Source organism: Astatotilapia calliptera, chromosome 5 (genome assembly GCF_900246225.1).
Source record: "Astatotilapia calliptera chromosome 5, fAstCal1.2, whole genome shotgun sequence".
In the NCBI taxonomy this organism is placed as follows: Eukaryota; Metazoa; Chordata; class Actinopteri; order Cichliformes; family Cichlidae; genus Astatotilapia; species Astatotilapia calliptera.
In genome coordinates, this window is record NC_039306.1 from 32,986,036 (window position 1) to 33,001,221 (window position 15,186).

At 39.4% G+C, this 15,186-nt stretch overlaps 1 protein-coding gene across 1 annotated transcript in view; it reads left to right on the forward strand.

The window, feature by feature from the left end:
* The window catches only part of LOC113022983 (integrin alpha-5-like), a 53,733-nt gene that overhangs the window by 26,960 nt on the left and 11,587 nt on the right, over positions 1-15,186 (forward strand). The window contains exons 18-22 of the mRNA XM_026168991.1: positions 1,687-1,824; positions 7,861-7,928; positions 14,009-14,159; positions 14,689-14,781; positions 15,072-15,151. Coding sequence (XP_026024776.1) covers positions 1,687-1,824; positions 7,861-7,928; positions 14,009-14,159; positions 14,689-14,781; positions 15,072-15,151 — 530 coding nt within the window. The remainder of the gene's footprint in view (positions 1-1,686; positions 1,825-7,860; positions 7,929-14,008; positions 14,160-14,688; positions 14,782-15,071; positions 15,152-15,186) is intronic.

The window sequence follows — 15,186 nt, forward strand, 5'->3', positions numbered from 1 at the left end:
CTTTCGGCTAATACCGAGGTTGAAGTCATTTCCTAATAACAGGGTTTGAAATTGCTGTTTGAAGTGCTACGTGAGGTGAAACTGCTTCAGTACCAATCCTCTCATCACTTAGTGGTGACCTGATCAAAGATTGTGCCTGACAAAGGCGCTTATGTCATACGTGTGGATGTTCACTGTTAGATATAATGAGCAGAGCACTTTGGTCTCTGACAGGATAAGAGACCAGAGTAGAAACTGACAAACATGCACTCATGTCAGTCAGCACTTATCTGTCTGTGTACTCTGTACTCTTTCTTTAAAAGAGCCACATCATTGTGTTTATGCAAAGGGAATTCAGGCAACATGTTATTAACTTTAAACACACTCAGGCCATTTTAAAGGTAATATTACTTTAAAAACTAACTTGTTATATCACTGCTGTTATAATATCAAAATCCCTTTCAATTTAGCTTAGCAATTTGGGTCAGTTCATCAGTTGTGTGCATTATAACCTCTGGTTTTATTGACTTTACCTCAGTGCATAATAAGTTGATATTGCCAGCCTCTCCTTTAACCCCTTAACCAGAAACAAACCAATTTGTTGTTCTCTGATCAACAGTTTTGGGGCTCAATCACAGTTGTACCTTTGTCCTACACATAGCTTTGCTGACTGATTTTTCATACAAAGAGCTGAAGTGAAACCAAGTGATAAAAATAGGTGCACTGAAAGCCACTTTTCTGTGTGTTTCATGCTGTTTTAATTTTAATTCTTTGTGGGGGTTTTTCATGCTTCTTGCTTCATCCACCTTTCAAAATCAAAATTAAAATCATCCACTTATAGACACCATCAACCACATCAAGCTGTTGGTCATTTGAATGACTGCATATGTTGTATACCCAGAATCCTTCACAATAAGCGAATACAGGTTTGAATCCCCCATTAGCCAAACTAAAAGCTAGCTAACAGTATCACTGGTATTTTGTTAGCTAACCTAAAAGCTAGCTAGCAGTAGCACTGGTATTTTTTTCCTTCTCAGCACAAGTTTTGTGGAGTTTAGCTTGCAGGGAGTTATTGTAAATGTCAGGTAAAGATCCTTAACTTACATATATCCTATAAATACTCTAAAAGAAGTAAAAAAAACAATCAATCTGCATCTACTAAAACTGATTTCACTCACACAATTTATGTTTTTGCATAGTGCCAATTCAGAACAACAGTTGCCTCAAAGTGCTTTATACTATAAGTCTTATAGTATAAGATAACCAACAGTCCGACTGACAATCCCTTATGAGCAAGAACTTGGTGATGGTGGGAAAGAAGAACTCCCATTCAACAGGAAAAGACACTTCGGCATAACCAGGTTCAGGGAAGGTCGGCTGTTTGAGGCAAATGTTTGGGGGTCAAGGGAAAGAGGAAAAAATGAGAGAATAGCAAGACTGAGAGCAAAAGAACTTGAGCCTGTAGCAGTATAATTAAGGGATGGTTCAGTCATCAGATCCATGGGACTGGTTCACTAAGGAGACGGGTGTGCTAAGAAGTCAGAGTGAGCCACACCAGACATTAGTTACTACAATGAAAAAGTAATGTAGGCCAGTTTTTGCTGTAAAATCTGTTCTTATTTTCAGAAATCGCACTTGGTAGCTTTCTTTTATTTAAATATACAGATTTCTCAGCTTCTAATGCAGTTGTTTCTTTCTCTCTTTCAGCCTGAGGAAGAATTTCGGGATAAACTGTCCCCCATTTACATCAGCCTTAATTTCAGTTTGGATCCACAGGCCCCGCTAGACCAACATGGCCTCAGACCTATCCTCAATTACGAGACAGAACAGCTCATAAAGCAGAAGGTATGTACATCATCTAATGATAGGATAATGCAAAACGCTGTGACAATACACTGTTGTATGCATGTAGAAACAGATGCAGGGATGGTAGAGTTAAACAAGCAGTTTGAAGATGTTGCCTATTATTATTATTAATAATAATAATAATAATAATAATAATAATAATAATGTTATTCTCGCAATTAAAAGCCGAAATGCTACAGTTTGGTGGTGCCAGTAGCGCCTGTAAAGCACAACATCAGGCATTTTAAGCAAAACAGCAAATACAAATCAAAACCTGTTTAAACCCTCTGTTGCTAATGCGAGTATTAGGAATTGGTCATTGAGATAAAGTATTTCTTCAGGTCTCATTAAACCACTTCAGAAGAAAGTGGGCAACACAAACCACATATATCTGATTGCAGCTGTGCTGTAGGGAAGTGGGTGTGTCATGCATAGGGTTAAAGTTAGTGTAATGGTGAGGGTGGTGGTGTCATGAACTTGGTTTGCAAGGCTGCAGCTGGATGCTTCTACAGCAAGCTGTGGAGCAATTTTATGGCGGATTACAGTTTCTCCATATCCTGCACTATTAAAAAGGCGAGAGGAGCCTCAGCTTACCCAAAATTATTGGTGACAATAATTTTAGTGCAGTTTCTTTGAAAACACTGGATTTTTAATGATTACTTCAGCAAAGACATTGCCTTACAATTCAACCATCTTTCTAAAATGAAACCCGTGTTGTGGTCTGGAAGTTATCTGACTGTCTGCTGGACACCTTTCCCGGACTTTCTAGCATGTGGTGTTGGTTACTAGGACCACTTCCTGAGTTAACTAGCCATTGTGCAGAGGATTGTATGTGCTCCTGCCATTAACAGCACGATACAAAAAGTATATCATTTACTTATGGATAAACAAATGCACTACCAGCACCCTCCTTCCTAATTTAACCTTACCAAAACCTTCCCAAACATGATGGTCGAGCCTCACCTGTGCACATTTATTTAAATCTTGCAATGAAAGCTTCAGTGGAGATCGTATGCTTCATGTGTGCCGCATATTTACTTGCAAAGTCTGTTTTTTGCACTTTGTTTTTGTGAACATGGCATCTGTCCCACCTATTTTCTCCTCTTTTTCTGTCAGCTTTGTAGAGTGAATGACCCAAAGGAAGGATGCAAAGCAGACTGATAAGAAAAAATTAACCTTGAAGTCTGGCTTAAAAGCAAAAACACCAAATTTAGCACACAGCAGAAATCCAAGAGTTCCAGGAAAAACTGAAAGAGCAAGAGGGAAGATAGACAGATGCTTAGAGGGACTATGTGTCTGTCTGTGGGGAAGGACAGAACTATATATACACACTGAGGACTAACTGGGAATTGAAAACAAGACAAAAAGTAATCAAGACAATCACAGGGGAGGAAGTTAAACTGAAAGCAAGACACACGAGACGACTAGTTATCAAGTAAATTAGGAAAAAGAACTCAGCTAAATACAGAGACAAGGAAACTATCAGTAGGAAGACATGAAGGCTAACTTAAAGAGAACAAGCAAACTATAAGTACATCACAAAACTGAAAGGCACTACAAGAATAAGAATAAACAAGGCCGGGACCCAAAATAAAGGCAATGCAAGAAACTTCAAATACTAGAATAAACAAAACCCCAAACTCAGGTGTATTAACTATGGATACAAACTCAACCATGTGATGCATCCCAGGGGTTCATAACATTTCCCTTTTCTGCTGTGTCTTGGATGCATTTTTAACTTAACCCTTTGAAAACTGTCTTTGAAGTCTAAAGTCTCTGAGGATAAGAAGTGTGTGCTTCTGTAAAAGTGTAGAGTCTGTCTGTACTGTATATCACATTACCACACCAAAATCCTAGACCACACCACTTATATGGCCACACGCCGTGCTTCTTAGGGTTTAACCAGATGGTCGCCACAAATGTTACCAGATGAAGGGAGAGCAAGGGGAGTGAGGATGCTCTACCAAGCAACCTAAAGTCATGTTTGTTCCATACATGGTGAAGTCACGGCTCACTCTTACTTTTCATATAGGAACATGACTTGATTGGCAAGGACAGAGGCTAGCATTGGCCCTTCTATAGTAGCGAAGCCCATATGGTTAGAGGTTGCGGGTCGGCACTGTTAAATCAAGAGCTGCGTTCTGCTCTCTGGTCTCTGTTGGCAATTCCTTTGCGCGCGTTTCATATACGAAGAGTTGGAAGGTTTATGGAGGACTTGCGAGTCATGGCTCTGCAAAAACACAGAGGGGGGACTGACAGCTCCGTTTGGGCGGGGTGGTGCTCAGCTCACAGACATCTGGTTGTGGTTTGTTTATGTATGTTGCCAGTGGTCTCCTCCACCAGGCAAGAGCCAGGGCCTGCAAATGTGCACATGTTTATGTGAGGTATATAAGCTGAAGTGAGTGTGTGATGTGGGTGTGTAAGTGTGCACTACATGTGCTTGTAATTGGAGTTTTGTAATATTGAGTGCACCAAACTTTTTTGAGTTCGGAATCCTTAAAGGAAAAATTACCAGGTTCATCTGTTGATCTCCCGTTTTAGCCGTCCTTTGCATAAAAGCTAAAATTTTGTTGAGTTGTATGCTTCCACTGAAGCAGATTTGTGACACGGAGTAAGATTTATTGGCATTATGATATAATTAGATAAAGCTGCAGACTTCTTAATCAATTAGAAATATCACTCTTCCTTTAGTTTCCAACACAGCTTTAATGAGTAAGCAACCTAAACCATGCTTACTGTGTGTTAGCAAAGTCACACCTCATCAGCTGTGTTTTTCCTATGGTGGCTTTGGTTACCTGCATCAGACTGCAAGTAAATTCAGCACAGAGTTGCCCCCTGATTGCTTTTATTTTCTTTGCTCCTTTGCTGTGAAGGATGCGTACTCCAACATGATAATTTGCCCCAACATACGTCAAAGCTTTAAAAACTACCTGATGACAGAAGACCAAGTCACAAACTTTCCTCCATAGTAAAGTAACCCCACTGAGGGTTTGTGGGGTTTAACCCTTGTTATTTTTCTTCGCCATACTTTTTGTGAGACAGGGTTTAGAACTACAAGTCCCATAATGCTTTACATTGTGAACTACAGTTTGAGCCCTGTTATTTTCACTCTCTGTGTTCACATAATGCCAAATTAGCACCAGTGAAAATTTCCTCAGTCAGCTGTCAGTAATTGCCATGAGCTGTGTACCCATAGACACTAATGCTGTGGACAGATTTGCTGCTACGCCTTTCTAGACAAAATCAGTTTCACTGCTTTTTACTGCGTCCAGACAGGCTTATATATAGTAAACTGCAGGACTACAGGACACTTAATCAGAGCGTAAAGGCCATTGATAAACTTGATAATGCTTCAGTGATGTTGCCATGCATTTCACGTTAGAACATTGCTGGGTGTGGTGACAGTACAATAGCCCACAACAACCACACCAGCAACTACAGGGATACTGCAGAAAATTGAAATGATGTCAGAGCTCATTATTCACTGTATTAATGGCTTTTCACTAATATCCAGTTAATTAATTTCTGTTCTGTAATTGCTTTGTTATATTACAATGTTTAGTGAGAATGACACAGTCTGCTGAGCTGTCAATGACTAGTCCAGTTAATGAGTTCATTTTATCATCATTGTTTTTGTGTTGGGGAAAGAGTCAGACGTCCATTGGAGCAGAATTAGTCTCTCGTCTGCTGTCGTAGCTGGAAAGACCTTCTATCCAAACCATTATGAGACTTTGTGTTTGGGTCCAGATGAATGTGTCTCTTCAGTACATTTCCAAGCTGTTGATGTGCTCTTAAAGGTCTTGCAGTTCAAAAAATGAAACATGTATATTGTATTTGCATTTAAAGAAGGGTTGACGGCATATAGTTTTAGCCCTCTGAGGTCTAAGCCTAACCCTATATTTTGGAGAAAAACAGTGTTTGTGAAAATGATTATATCTCTTTGTCCTTGATTACCAAGACTTGGGAAATGAATTTCATAAAAACTTTTTATCTGGGATGAGCGTTAAGGTTAGGGTTGTTGACGATGAGGACTTCAGGAGGTTAAGATCTTCTCTTTTGTATAATGTCGCTTGGGTCAATGGTTATGACACATGTCATTAATTTCCAGTAAATTGTTTTGAAACTGAACTTATGCCAGATCTAATTGTGATGCTGTTTGGAGTTTTCACTGTAACATGAAGTTGATGGCAGTAGAATAGCCTGCTCCTTTAAGATCTGGAGGGAAACATGCTTTACATTTGTGAGGATCAAGAGATGAAAGTGAACGACAGATGAAGAGTTTTTAGAAGGAAGAGATTATAGGTTAGAGCTCATCACTTGATCTTAGTAAGTGTATCACAGAGCATGTTATTCTCAGTGGTGCAGTCACAGCGACGCCCCATAAGCAGCACTGCACTCACCAACACAAACAGTCAACAGGCCAAATCAGACAATGATTCCACTCTTTTTTTTTAACCACATTCACACATGTTGGCTGATATTGACCTAATTCTCTGACCCTACGTCTTACCTCTCATGACTCCCAGTATATAAGGCTGGCCCAGAGTACTTATGTAGAAAACAATAAAGAATCGCAATATAGTACTGGGCCGTCAAGCAGCTGTGTTTAGTTGTAAGTGGCCAAACTCAAAGATCTCAAAGAGTGTAGACTATCAGAATGTGAGGGAGGTGTCTGCTTAGGCTTCTGCAACCTGGATAAGCCAAAGCAAATGGATGGATGGACTACATGAATGAATTTTATCAATGCACGTGGATGGTAACTTATTTTAGGCAACTATAATTACAGCAGCTCAGTTAAACTCAGTTCTTACCCACATAAGAACTGAGTTGCATAAGGTCAAAGGTCACTTTGCCATTGTAATGTTCTGCACATCTGCAAGCTGCTTTACCACCCACCTCCACCTCAGCTTCTCCTCTATCAGTGTCATATCTGTTGTCATTGAGTCAGGAATCTCCCAGAGCAGAGCCATGCTGCCAAGTATAAAATACTGCAGATGGGAAGAACTTTGACTACATGGTCTTGGCTAAATTTTATTACAGCTGAAACCAAAACAGATGAAGGGGAAGTTCTGTTATGCTCTGCATCCATCCTCCAATTCTATGTCTGTGCACATAAATCCAGTGCCGGTCGAAATGAACTCATATTAGCAAACACAGGTGACTGTGGGCGAGTTTTAACAGGAAGAGACTTCACGCTTAGAAGTGTACAGTGTATACCTGCATAGCATTTAGACTCAAGCATGTTTGTTATTAAATGGCCGATAGCATCTTGGGTCCTAAATAAATGTAAAACTAGGAACTTGAAGCAGGGATCTCCACTGAGACACTGTTAACCATTGCCAGGCTGATTCTTTGCTCTCTGTTGCATTCTTTGGGAATCTAATGATTCCCATATGTTGGAGAGACATGCCACAGCTACGATGACAGTAAAGCTACAAGGAAGAACAGAGAAGAGAAGACAGAAAAAAGGGAGAAAGGAGGGAATAAAGCAAAACGCTCAAGGGCACGTTAAAGAAAAACTATACTTCTAAATCAAATAACATTTATCTTGTACTGTGGTCATCTGTCACGTAAGACTAAAGGGCAGATTAATCCCTACTGCCTTTAAAATATGAGCTTTTCTCTGTTTTTGAAAAAGGCTTTCCCACAAAAATGTAATACTTGTTAAGATGGAATTACCATCCTTTGATTCTCTTAAACCTTCCACCACCATATTTTCTCCCTTTTCTTCCTTCCCACATACGTGTAAGGCACGTATTACTTTTACTCTGCAGACATTAAAGGGTCATGTTTTCTCACAACTTCCCAGCATCTGGTAGATGCAAATATTGTTACAGTTTTTTGTGTGTATATAGAGGATATGTATAGTCTGTATCCTCTCTTATCCTTTCATTAAATCACAAATCTGTTGTTCTGGCTTCTGTCAACACCCACTTCCTCCAGAGCTTTTCTCTCCCTGTACCTTTTGATTTTACAAGGAACCAAATCTAACTTACTGCTCCTATTTATTCCATTTATCTCGGTCTTTTTTTTCAGGCCCAGATTCAGCTCGATTGTGGAGATGACAACATCTGTGTCCCAGATCTAAAGCTGGCTGTTTATGGGTGAGAGGAAACCACCTGATCCAATAAACACAAGTTAAAACTGCTAGCCACCTGAAGCTAAACTGCCATAGTTTTGTCCCTCACGCAACAACAATTCTAATTATTCCAAGAAAAGCTTCGACTTTTTGCAGCCAGGAAGACCAACAGAAGTCGACATGTTGTCATTTGATGAAGTCAATATTGCTAAGCTGTTAGTAATCTTGCTCCTGGCTGCGTAGCTAATGCAAATCCAGCATTCACTCGTCTTTTAGCTCCGTTATGTTAACTTACTAACACTATCCATGCGGCGATGGGAATTAAGCAAAGAATAAAACACTTCCAGTTGTAACGTAATACAAAGTAGATAAGAGTGGTGAGAGTGAATCACAGAATTCGACACAGTTTTCAGGCCTTAAAACCAAAACAAGGAGCTGAAAGATGCTAAAATAGTGAACTTGGGGAAAATGATCATTTGCTCATTTTCTGTAGTATCATGACTAGTTTGCATATGAACTAAATACATATAAATACTGCAGTTTTAAAGGCTTGTTTCTTTTTAAACTGTTTTACATGAACAAAACTATAATAGCAATATCCATTTATACAGTCACACAATTCCCAGCAAGCAAACGAGCAAAGAAGAAAAAACCCTGTTATTGGCGAAGGGTTTGGGACAGGTGTAGATGTGGTTCCACCCGTTTTTCTTTTACTTTGACTCATCTGAAATAAATCCCCAAATGGAAATCTATTAATAGGAAGACTGTAACGCCTAAATGTTTCAGTCTTCATTTAAAAAGTAACACTGTTGCTGACAAACCGTCATTTTAACCTGTGACTTAAATGATAACCAAGCCATAGATTGGTTGTTTGGTGCATGTTAAAAGCTCAACAGTTATATTTGTTTGAATTATTTTATTTAATTTACTTTGAAAGTTTCTGGAACGTGGAATGGAGGTCCTCTGGTTTTATGTTACTAAGTACTAAATAACTGGACACACAGGAAAAAAAGTGGTAACAGAATTAAACTTCATGCAAATTTCGAAGTTATTTATCTAATGAAATCACAAATTCTTAGCAAAACATAAAATAAAGACTTTAGCCATCAATTAACTCTGAGGTCTTACTCGTCACAGGTGATAACCCTAACACCCTAACCCCGACCCTCCCTACGTTTTTCAGAAAGTGTTTCACTTAGAATCATTTCTTTGTTTGTTTCTCTGTTTCCTGATTGTCAAGACTTGGGGAAAAATAATTTTGTAAAATTTAAAAAAACAACATATTTTGATGCAGATTAGGGTCTGGGTTGAATTTCTATAATTCTAATTCTATAGTTCTTTATAAAATAGTCATTTATTTAAAGAAGTTAAGGAAAAACATATGAAGATATAAGCCTGATACACACAGAGTGAATCCTCCACCAGTATCTGAGGTCTGGGTATCTTGGCGATGACCCTAAACCTGAGCTCAACCCTAACCCGGCACAATCAGTATATATTTACATATAAAACCATGCAGGGTTCAGGTTAGGCAGGTTAGTGTCATCGATGACTCAGACCTCGGAGGGTTAAAGAATGTGATCTGGATCCACTGCAGAACTGAATGAGCTTACATGTTTCACGAACTCCAGCTTGTCAGTCTTTTTCGCTGTCAGACATGATCACATCCCCCTCTCCCTCACTGAGGAAGAATAGGAGGTTGTTTACAGCTCAGAACATGCGTGCACTGGGGTAAAGATCTAGACTAATGACTCCTAGCTCTTGGCACAATAACATATCATTGTAATATTAATCCTGAATCCTTGTTGCTGAATAGGCTCCAGCCAGATAGTTGGCTGTGCCTCAGCCCATTCACAAAGCGAACACACACTCCAGACTTTCTCCTCCCAGCCTGCCAGCTCTGATATGTGGACTGTTTTGCATTACATGGCCATGTGATTTCTCTTAGCTGTAGAAATACAATCAGTGCTAAAAGTTTCTCATGAAAAGTCAAAGATCTGCATTTGGAGCTGCCACAGGACCAAACTTGGAATGATTCAGCACTTCCACTAAAACACAGTTTCCCTTCACTGACTGTTGCACACAGCGATTTCCCTTCTTTGCCAAGAATTTGCAAACAGTGGGATGTTTAAGATTCATAACCTAAAGGTCTGTCGCTGGTGTTTTAGTTGTATCCTCTGGCTTTAATTATGCTTTTATGAGCTTCATGATCCACTGTTATATTTTTCCCAGTGAAGTCAGTGTAGTATAACGTGTCAGCTGTGAGCTGCTGATTCCTGCCCATTCCTGGCATCGGTGAGAGTCTGCTGTTTGTGGGATCAGAGTTGCTTCCTCTGCATTTGCTAAATTTGCCCAAGGTTAATTAAAATCATCTGGGTGTCGTCTTACCTAGTTTGGGGTCACTGTGTCCAGACCCCTTTTTTGGGGGCGGGGGGGAATGGAGTGAAAGATGAACCCCGGTTCCAACCTTCAGCCACGCTCCTTTCTTCCTTTCCTGCTCAATAGAAACGTGAATTTACTACTGCCAAGTGTAGCTGATGGGGGAGGGCCAGAGTTGAAGGGTGTCGAGTGGATTTATCACTTCTCTGAAAATGTGTTTGCACACAGGGGTGTCACTATGAAGTCGAAGAATAAGGTGGGGGTCGGTTTCCTGAGACAAATCACAGTGATCAGATTTGGGTCATTTCCCATGTCACTCATGACATGATATGTCGGAGAAAATGGCCTTTGGGGACAGACTGAAACAAAGATTCATTGTGTGGAAAGACTTTATGTCCCTGCTTTTCATTACGTTTTACCTTCTTTTGGGCCACGTTGGTCATGTCCTGCACCCAGTGACTTGACATAGATCTGGAAATGAAGGAAAAGTGAACTCTGCTGGCGTAGAAGCTGTGTGTGAAAGCTGCTGTTTTCAGTCATTTTGATTACAGTAAATAAACTAGCTTTTCAAGACGGAATAATAAATGGCCTGTGACAGTCAAGGGAACCAAAAGCCAGAAAATGAGTCTGACACCATGCAAGTGGCTGTATAAGGATGTACTTAGGACTTCACTATACTATGGTAAGATGGCATTATTATACAATCATCTATCATATATGATATCTGTGTATTTAAAAAAGGCATGTCAAATTCACTGTGGACCACACACAGCCCACTTTGATCTTAATTTTAAATCCCTGTGATAATTTCAACAGTACATCTCAGTTTCTCCGCATGATAAAGAAATGCTGCTGTAATCTATTACTATGACATGCTGGGCTTTTATTAAAAAAAAAAAATATGTCAAATTACAGAAGAAGTTTTGGTAGCTCATTCCCGAGACTGTCCTGAATTTATAAAACAGAAAGTTCTTGTGAATTCACTGATTTCTTTTCACTTTGAATATATATATATTTTTTTATATATTAAAAAACATTTCTGTAGTAGATAGTTAATAAAACAGGAGGTTTTGATGAATTTAATTATTCATATATTACTTAATTACTTGTAGTATGAATGGTGTGGGGTGGTCTGTATCAGTAGGGAAAGCTGTAAAACCTATGAAAGTGCAGTCAAAAGGTACTCTGACCCCCCAGGTCATTTAAAAAAATAATTTACATTTAGATTCTATTAAGAGTTTCAACTTTCAGTGGCAGCATCACAAAATAACAGAGGTGTGGACTCGAGTCACATGACTTGGACTCGAGTCAGACTCGAGTCATTAATTTTATGACTTTAGACTTGACTTGAAAAAATGTTCTAAGACTTGTGACTTGACTTGGACTTTTACACCAATGACTTGGGACTTGAATTGGACTTGAACCGGTTTACTTGAAAAGACTTGATATTTTACCCCAAATATAAAATTTAACATGCATATTATATAGAGATTGAAAATGTGACGTCATTCACGGGTAGAACCGCAAAGGATTCTGGGAACTCGTGGCAAGCGGTAGTAGCGCACGCAGGCTTTCAATTGAAATCAGTTATACAGCGATAAAAAGAAACACAAAAATGGCAAGAAGCTGTTGTATCATTAACTGCAATAGCCAGTCACATGACAGCCACGGGAAGCCGACGGGTAAAGAGATCGGTTGTTATCGGATTACGTCGTTGAAGAGAAATTGTTCAAGCCATGTTTCCGAAGTAACAAAGACGCGACGGATGGCCTGGATTGCAGCCATTCAAAGATCAAATATAACGTCCCAGAACACTCCAGCTCACAGGTTAGTCTGCTCCAAGCATTTACACGAAGGTCAGTGTTTTTTAGTAGTTAATACGTCATTTTCATAACATAATTGGTGATATAGGTTACAAGCAAGTCTGGCGCTGAACAGAAATTGTCGCGCTATGCTCCTTTGTTTATTGTGCATAAATAGTGAATTGTCCTGACACAATATTGCGTTTCGCTTCTGTTATTATGGTACATTGACAAAAACATATACTTTTATTCACAGGATAAAACAGGTTTTTTGTATCACTAATTGCCCAGTACGATTACAGCATACAGTATTATTGTCACTGCTACATTACTGTGATGGGTACCAGAAATTATTTCCACTGCTAATTAATTACCGTTGAGCTCAAAGGTCCTATTAATAAACAGTTAATGAATGTGTATTTATGACGACGATTTGTGAGACTGGTAAACTTATGATACGTACGATGGTCTTTCGTTCTACACGGTGCATTTCAAGGTCCTGTACCCATCCGTCGGTAAACTGTACCTGGGCTTGTTGCAGTGACCTGAAGTTACTAAACTTCATGAGTGTATGCACTCACTCCAAGAACCGTATAATTATAAATATGCATATAAATATGCTAAGATGAGATAGCTGACTTCATCTAACTAGCAAATGTTGTCCAGGCTACGTTGGTGATACAGTTTTTTTAATGTGTATGATATTTTTGTCATGCGATTTTAAAGCTGGTCCTACAACCGCATCCAAGAATAACATGCAGCGTATCTCAGAACTGTCGGTGAAAATTATTCTTGGAGCTAGGTTTAATTGAGCTGCATTTTAAAGAGGTGCAATTTCACAATTTGTGTATATTTTCTACGTTCACTTTTGTCATGTGTTGAGAAAAACACAGATTTAAAATTACATGGTCTAATATTTACATTTAGCATAACTGCAACATTATTTTTTCGTTGTTTTTTTTTTTAAAGACTCGAAAGGACTTGAAATTCAAAGTTTCAGACTTGTGACTTGACTCGGACTTTTACACCAGTGACTTGAGACTCGACTCTGACTTGCCTGACATTACTTGAGACTTGACTTGAGACTTGAGGATAAAGACTTGAGACTTACTTGAGACTTGCAAAACAATGACTTGGTCCCACCTCTGCAAAATAATACATCAAGTACTGATAATTTTTGGCATATTCACATTCACATCAATGAGCTTAGCCTGTAACGCTGAATCCCGACTTTACTTAGTGTTGCTGCTTTCAGCTCTTTGTTTTGCTTTGGCTGTTTTTGTTCAGTCTTGCTGCTCTTGAAAAACCTTTGAAAACTTCGATTGGCAGAACCGAACATGAGTGAGAAACACTGTGGAGAATTAAGCAGCTAAAGAGTCACAGATGAGTAGCTTCCTCAGGGGCTGCTGAAGAACAGAACAGATCTACAGGAGGGAGATTATAGTGCTTATTTTAATCGTGTGGCTTAAAGCAGACTGCAAATGATTGTTTGTTGACTGTGTAACTCTTGCACAATCAGACACTTTTTGTGCATTACGTAATCATTAGGTTTGTGATATATTAACCTTCTGACCCTGACGTCTCATCACTGGTAATGACCCAACCCAGTCCCTGTGTTTTGGAGAAGAGTGTTTTCAATGTTAGCCTGACAGCACTAGTTTAGGGTTGGAGTCATTGTTGATGATGGGTACTTTGGTTACGGTTGGTTATAGTATATCACTTTAGGTTAATAAAAAATAAAAATCTGGTTCAAAAACTGTTTTTCTCTGATAAATCGATTCAATTCTCAGTGTTACATGGAACTTATGGTTTTATGTGCAACAGGAAGTCTGCATAAACTGTTCTTTTAACAGCTTTCAACAGCTTTCAAAAAGGTAAGGCTCAGTGAAAACATAGTGATGATGTTGCGCTTCTCTTTGCCCAGTGACAAGACAGAGGTTTACTTGGGAGGCGAAAACTCCGTGAGCCTGACCTTCAATGCCAGGAACGAGGGAGAGGGAGGTGCGTACGAGGCTGAGCTCTATGTGGCGCTTCCCCCAGAGGCTGACTACAGCGGGATAGCACGCAACAACGTGGTGAGTCGGTGGCGTTTAAAAGGAGGTTTAAGTATCACGGTCAGAAGCACCGTGTTTTTTCATTCAAATGATAATTATGCATAAAAATGCTTTAATGCAAATAAAATGTGGAAATTATTTTGACTTTGCATAAAGTCAAAGGTCACTTTGCCATCGTAATGTTACGCTAAAAGAGTTTTCTCAACCTGACGCCCTCCTTGTTGAGTTAAAGCCGTGAAAGAACGTGAATACACTTACTACGTTTTGAATACATTTTTTGAAAGCCCTGAAATGCAGCTGGTTGGTAGAGTCACACTCTAACTCTAGTCAGAGTTTTGATTTATTATTCTAACAACTCGTGAGACTGAAGAAGTCACTTGGCTGAGTGACGAAACGTTTCTCACACTGAAAACGCTACGTCCAGATGAATCTTCTTTCCTTACCTGGATAGCTGAGCATGCATCAAGACAACAGCTCTTTAGCTTTTACAGCAGTACACTTAATAAAGTTAAATACATGATGGAGTTTTATTTCTTTGTGTCCTTTCCAGAGCTTGACTCAGCTGACCTGCAGCTACGAGGCAGAAAACCAGACCCGCTATCTCGTGTGTGATCTGGGAAACCCCATGAAGTCTGGTACCAGTGTAAGAGCCAATAAGACCCACATGTTATTTTTGGCCTTTCCCACTCTTTGTGTCTCAGTACAATTAAGCCAAGTTGACTTGCCTAATTCATACATAAGCAAACTCGACATGTTTTCTCACCGACCTGATAAAACCTGATAAACATTGCTTTTGTGTTGAAAGAGTTTTCATTCCTTGTTTCCAAAGTGGGCGTCTCTAAGAAAAAGAACCCAGACTCTATTTAACACATTTATTTCCTTTCTCATGTTCCCTGAAATAACTGCGTGAATTTTCTGTGGCTGTTTTTGTAGCTGTGGGCCGGTCTTCGCTTCACCATCCCCAGACTCAGTGATACTTACAATACTGTTCAGTTTGAGCTCCAGATACGAAGGTAGGCCACTTTTTAGGGATTCCAGTTCAAGTGGG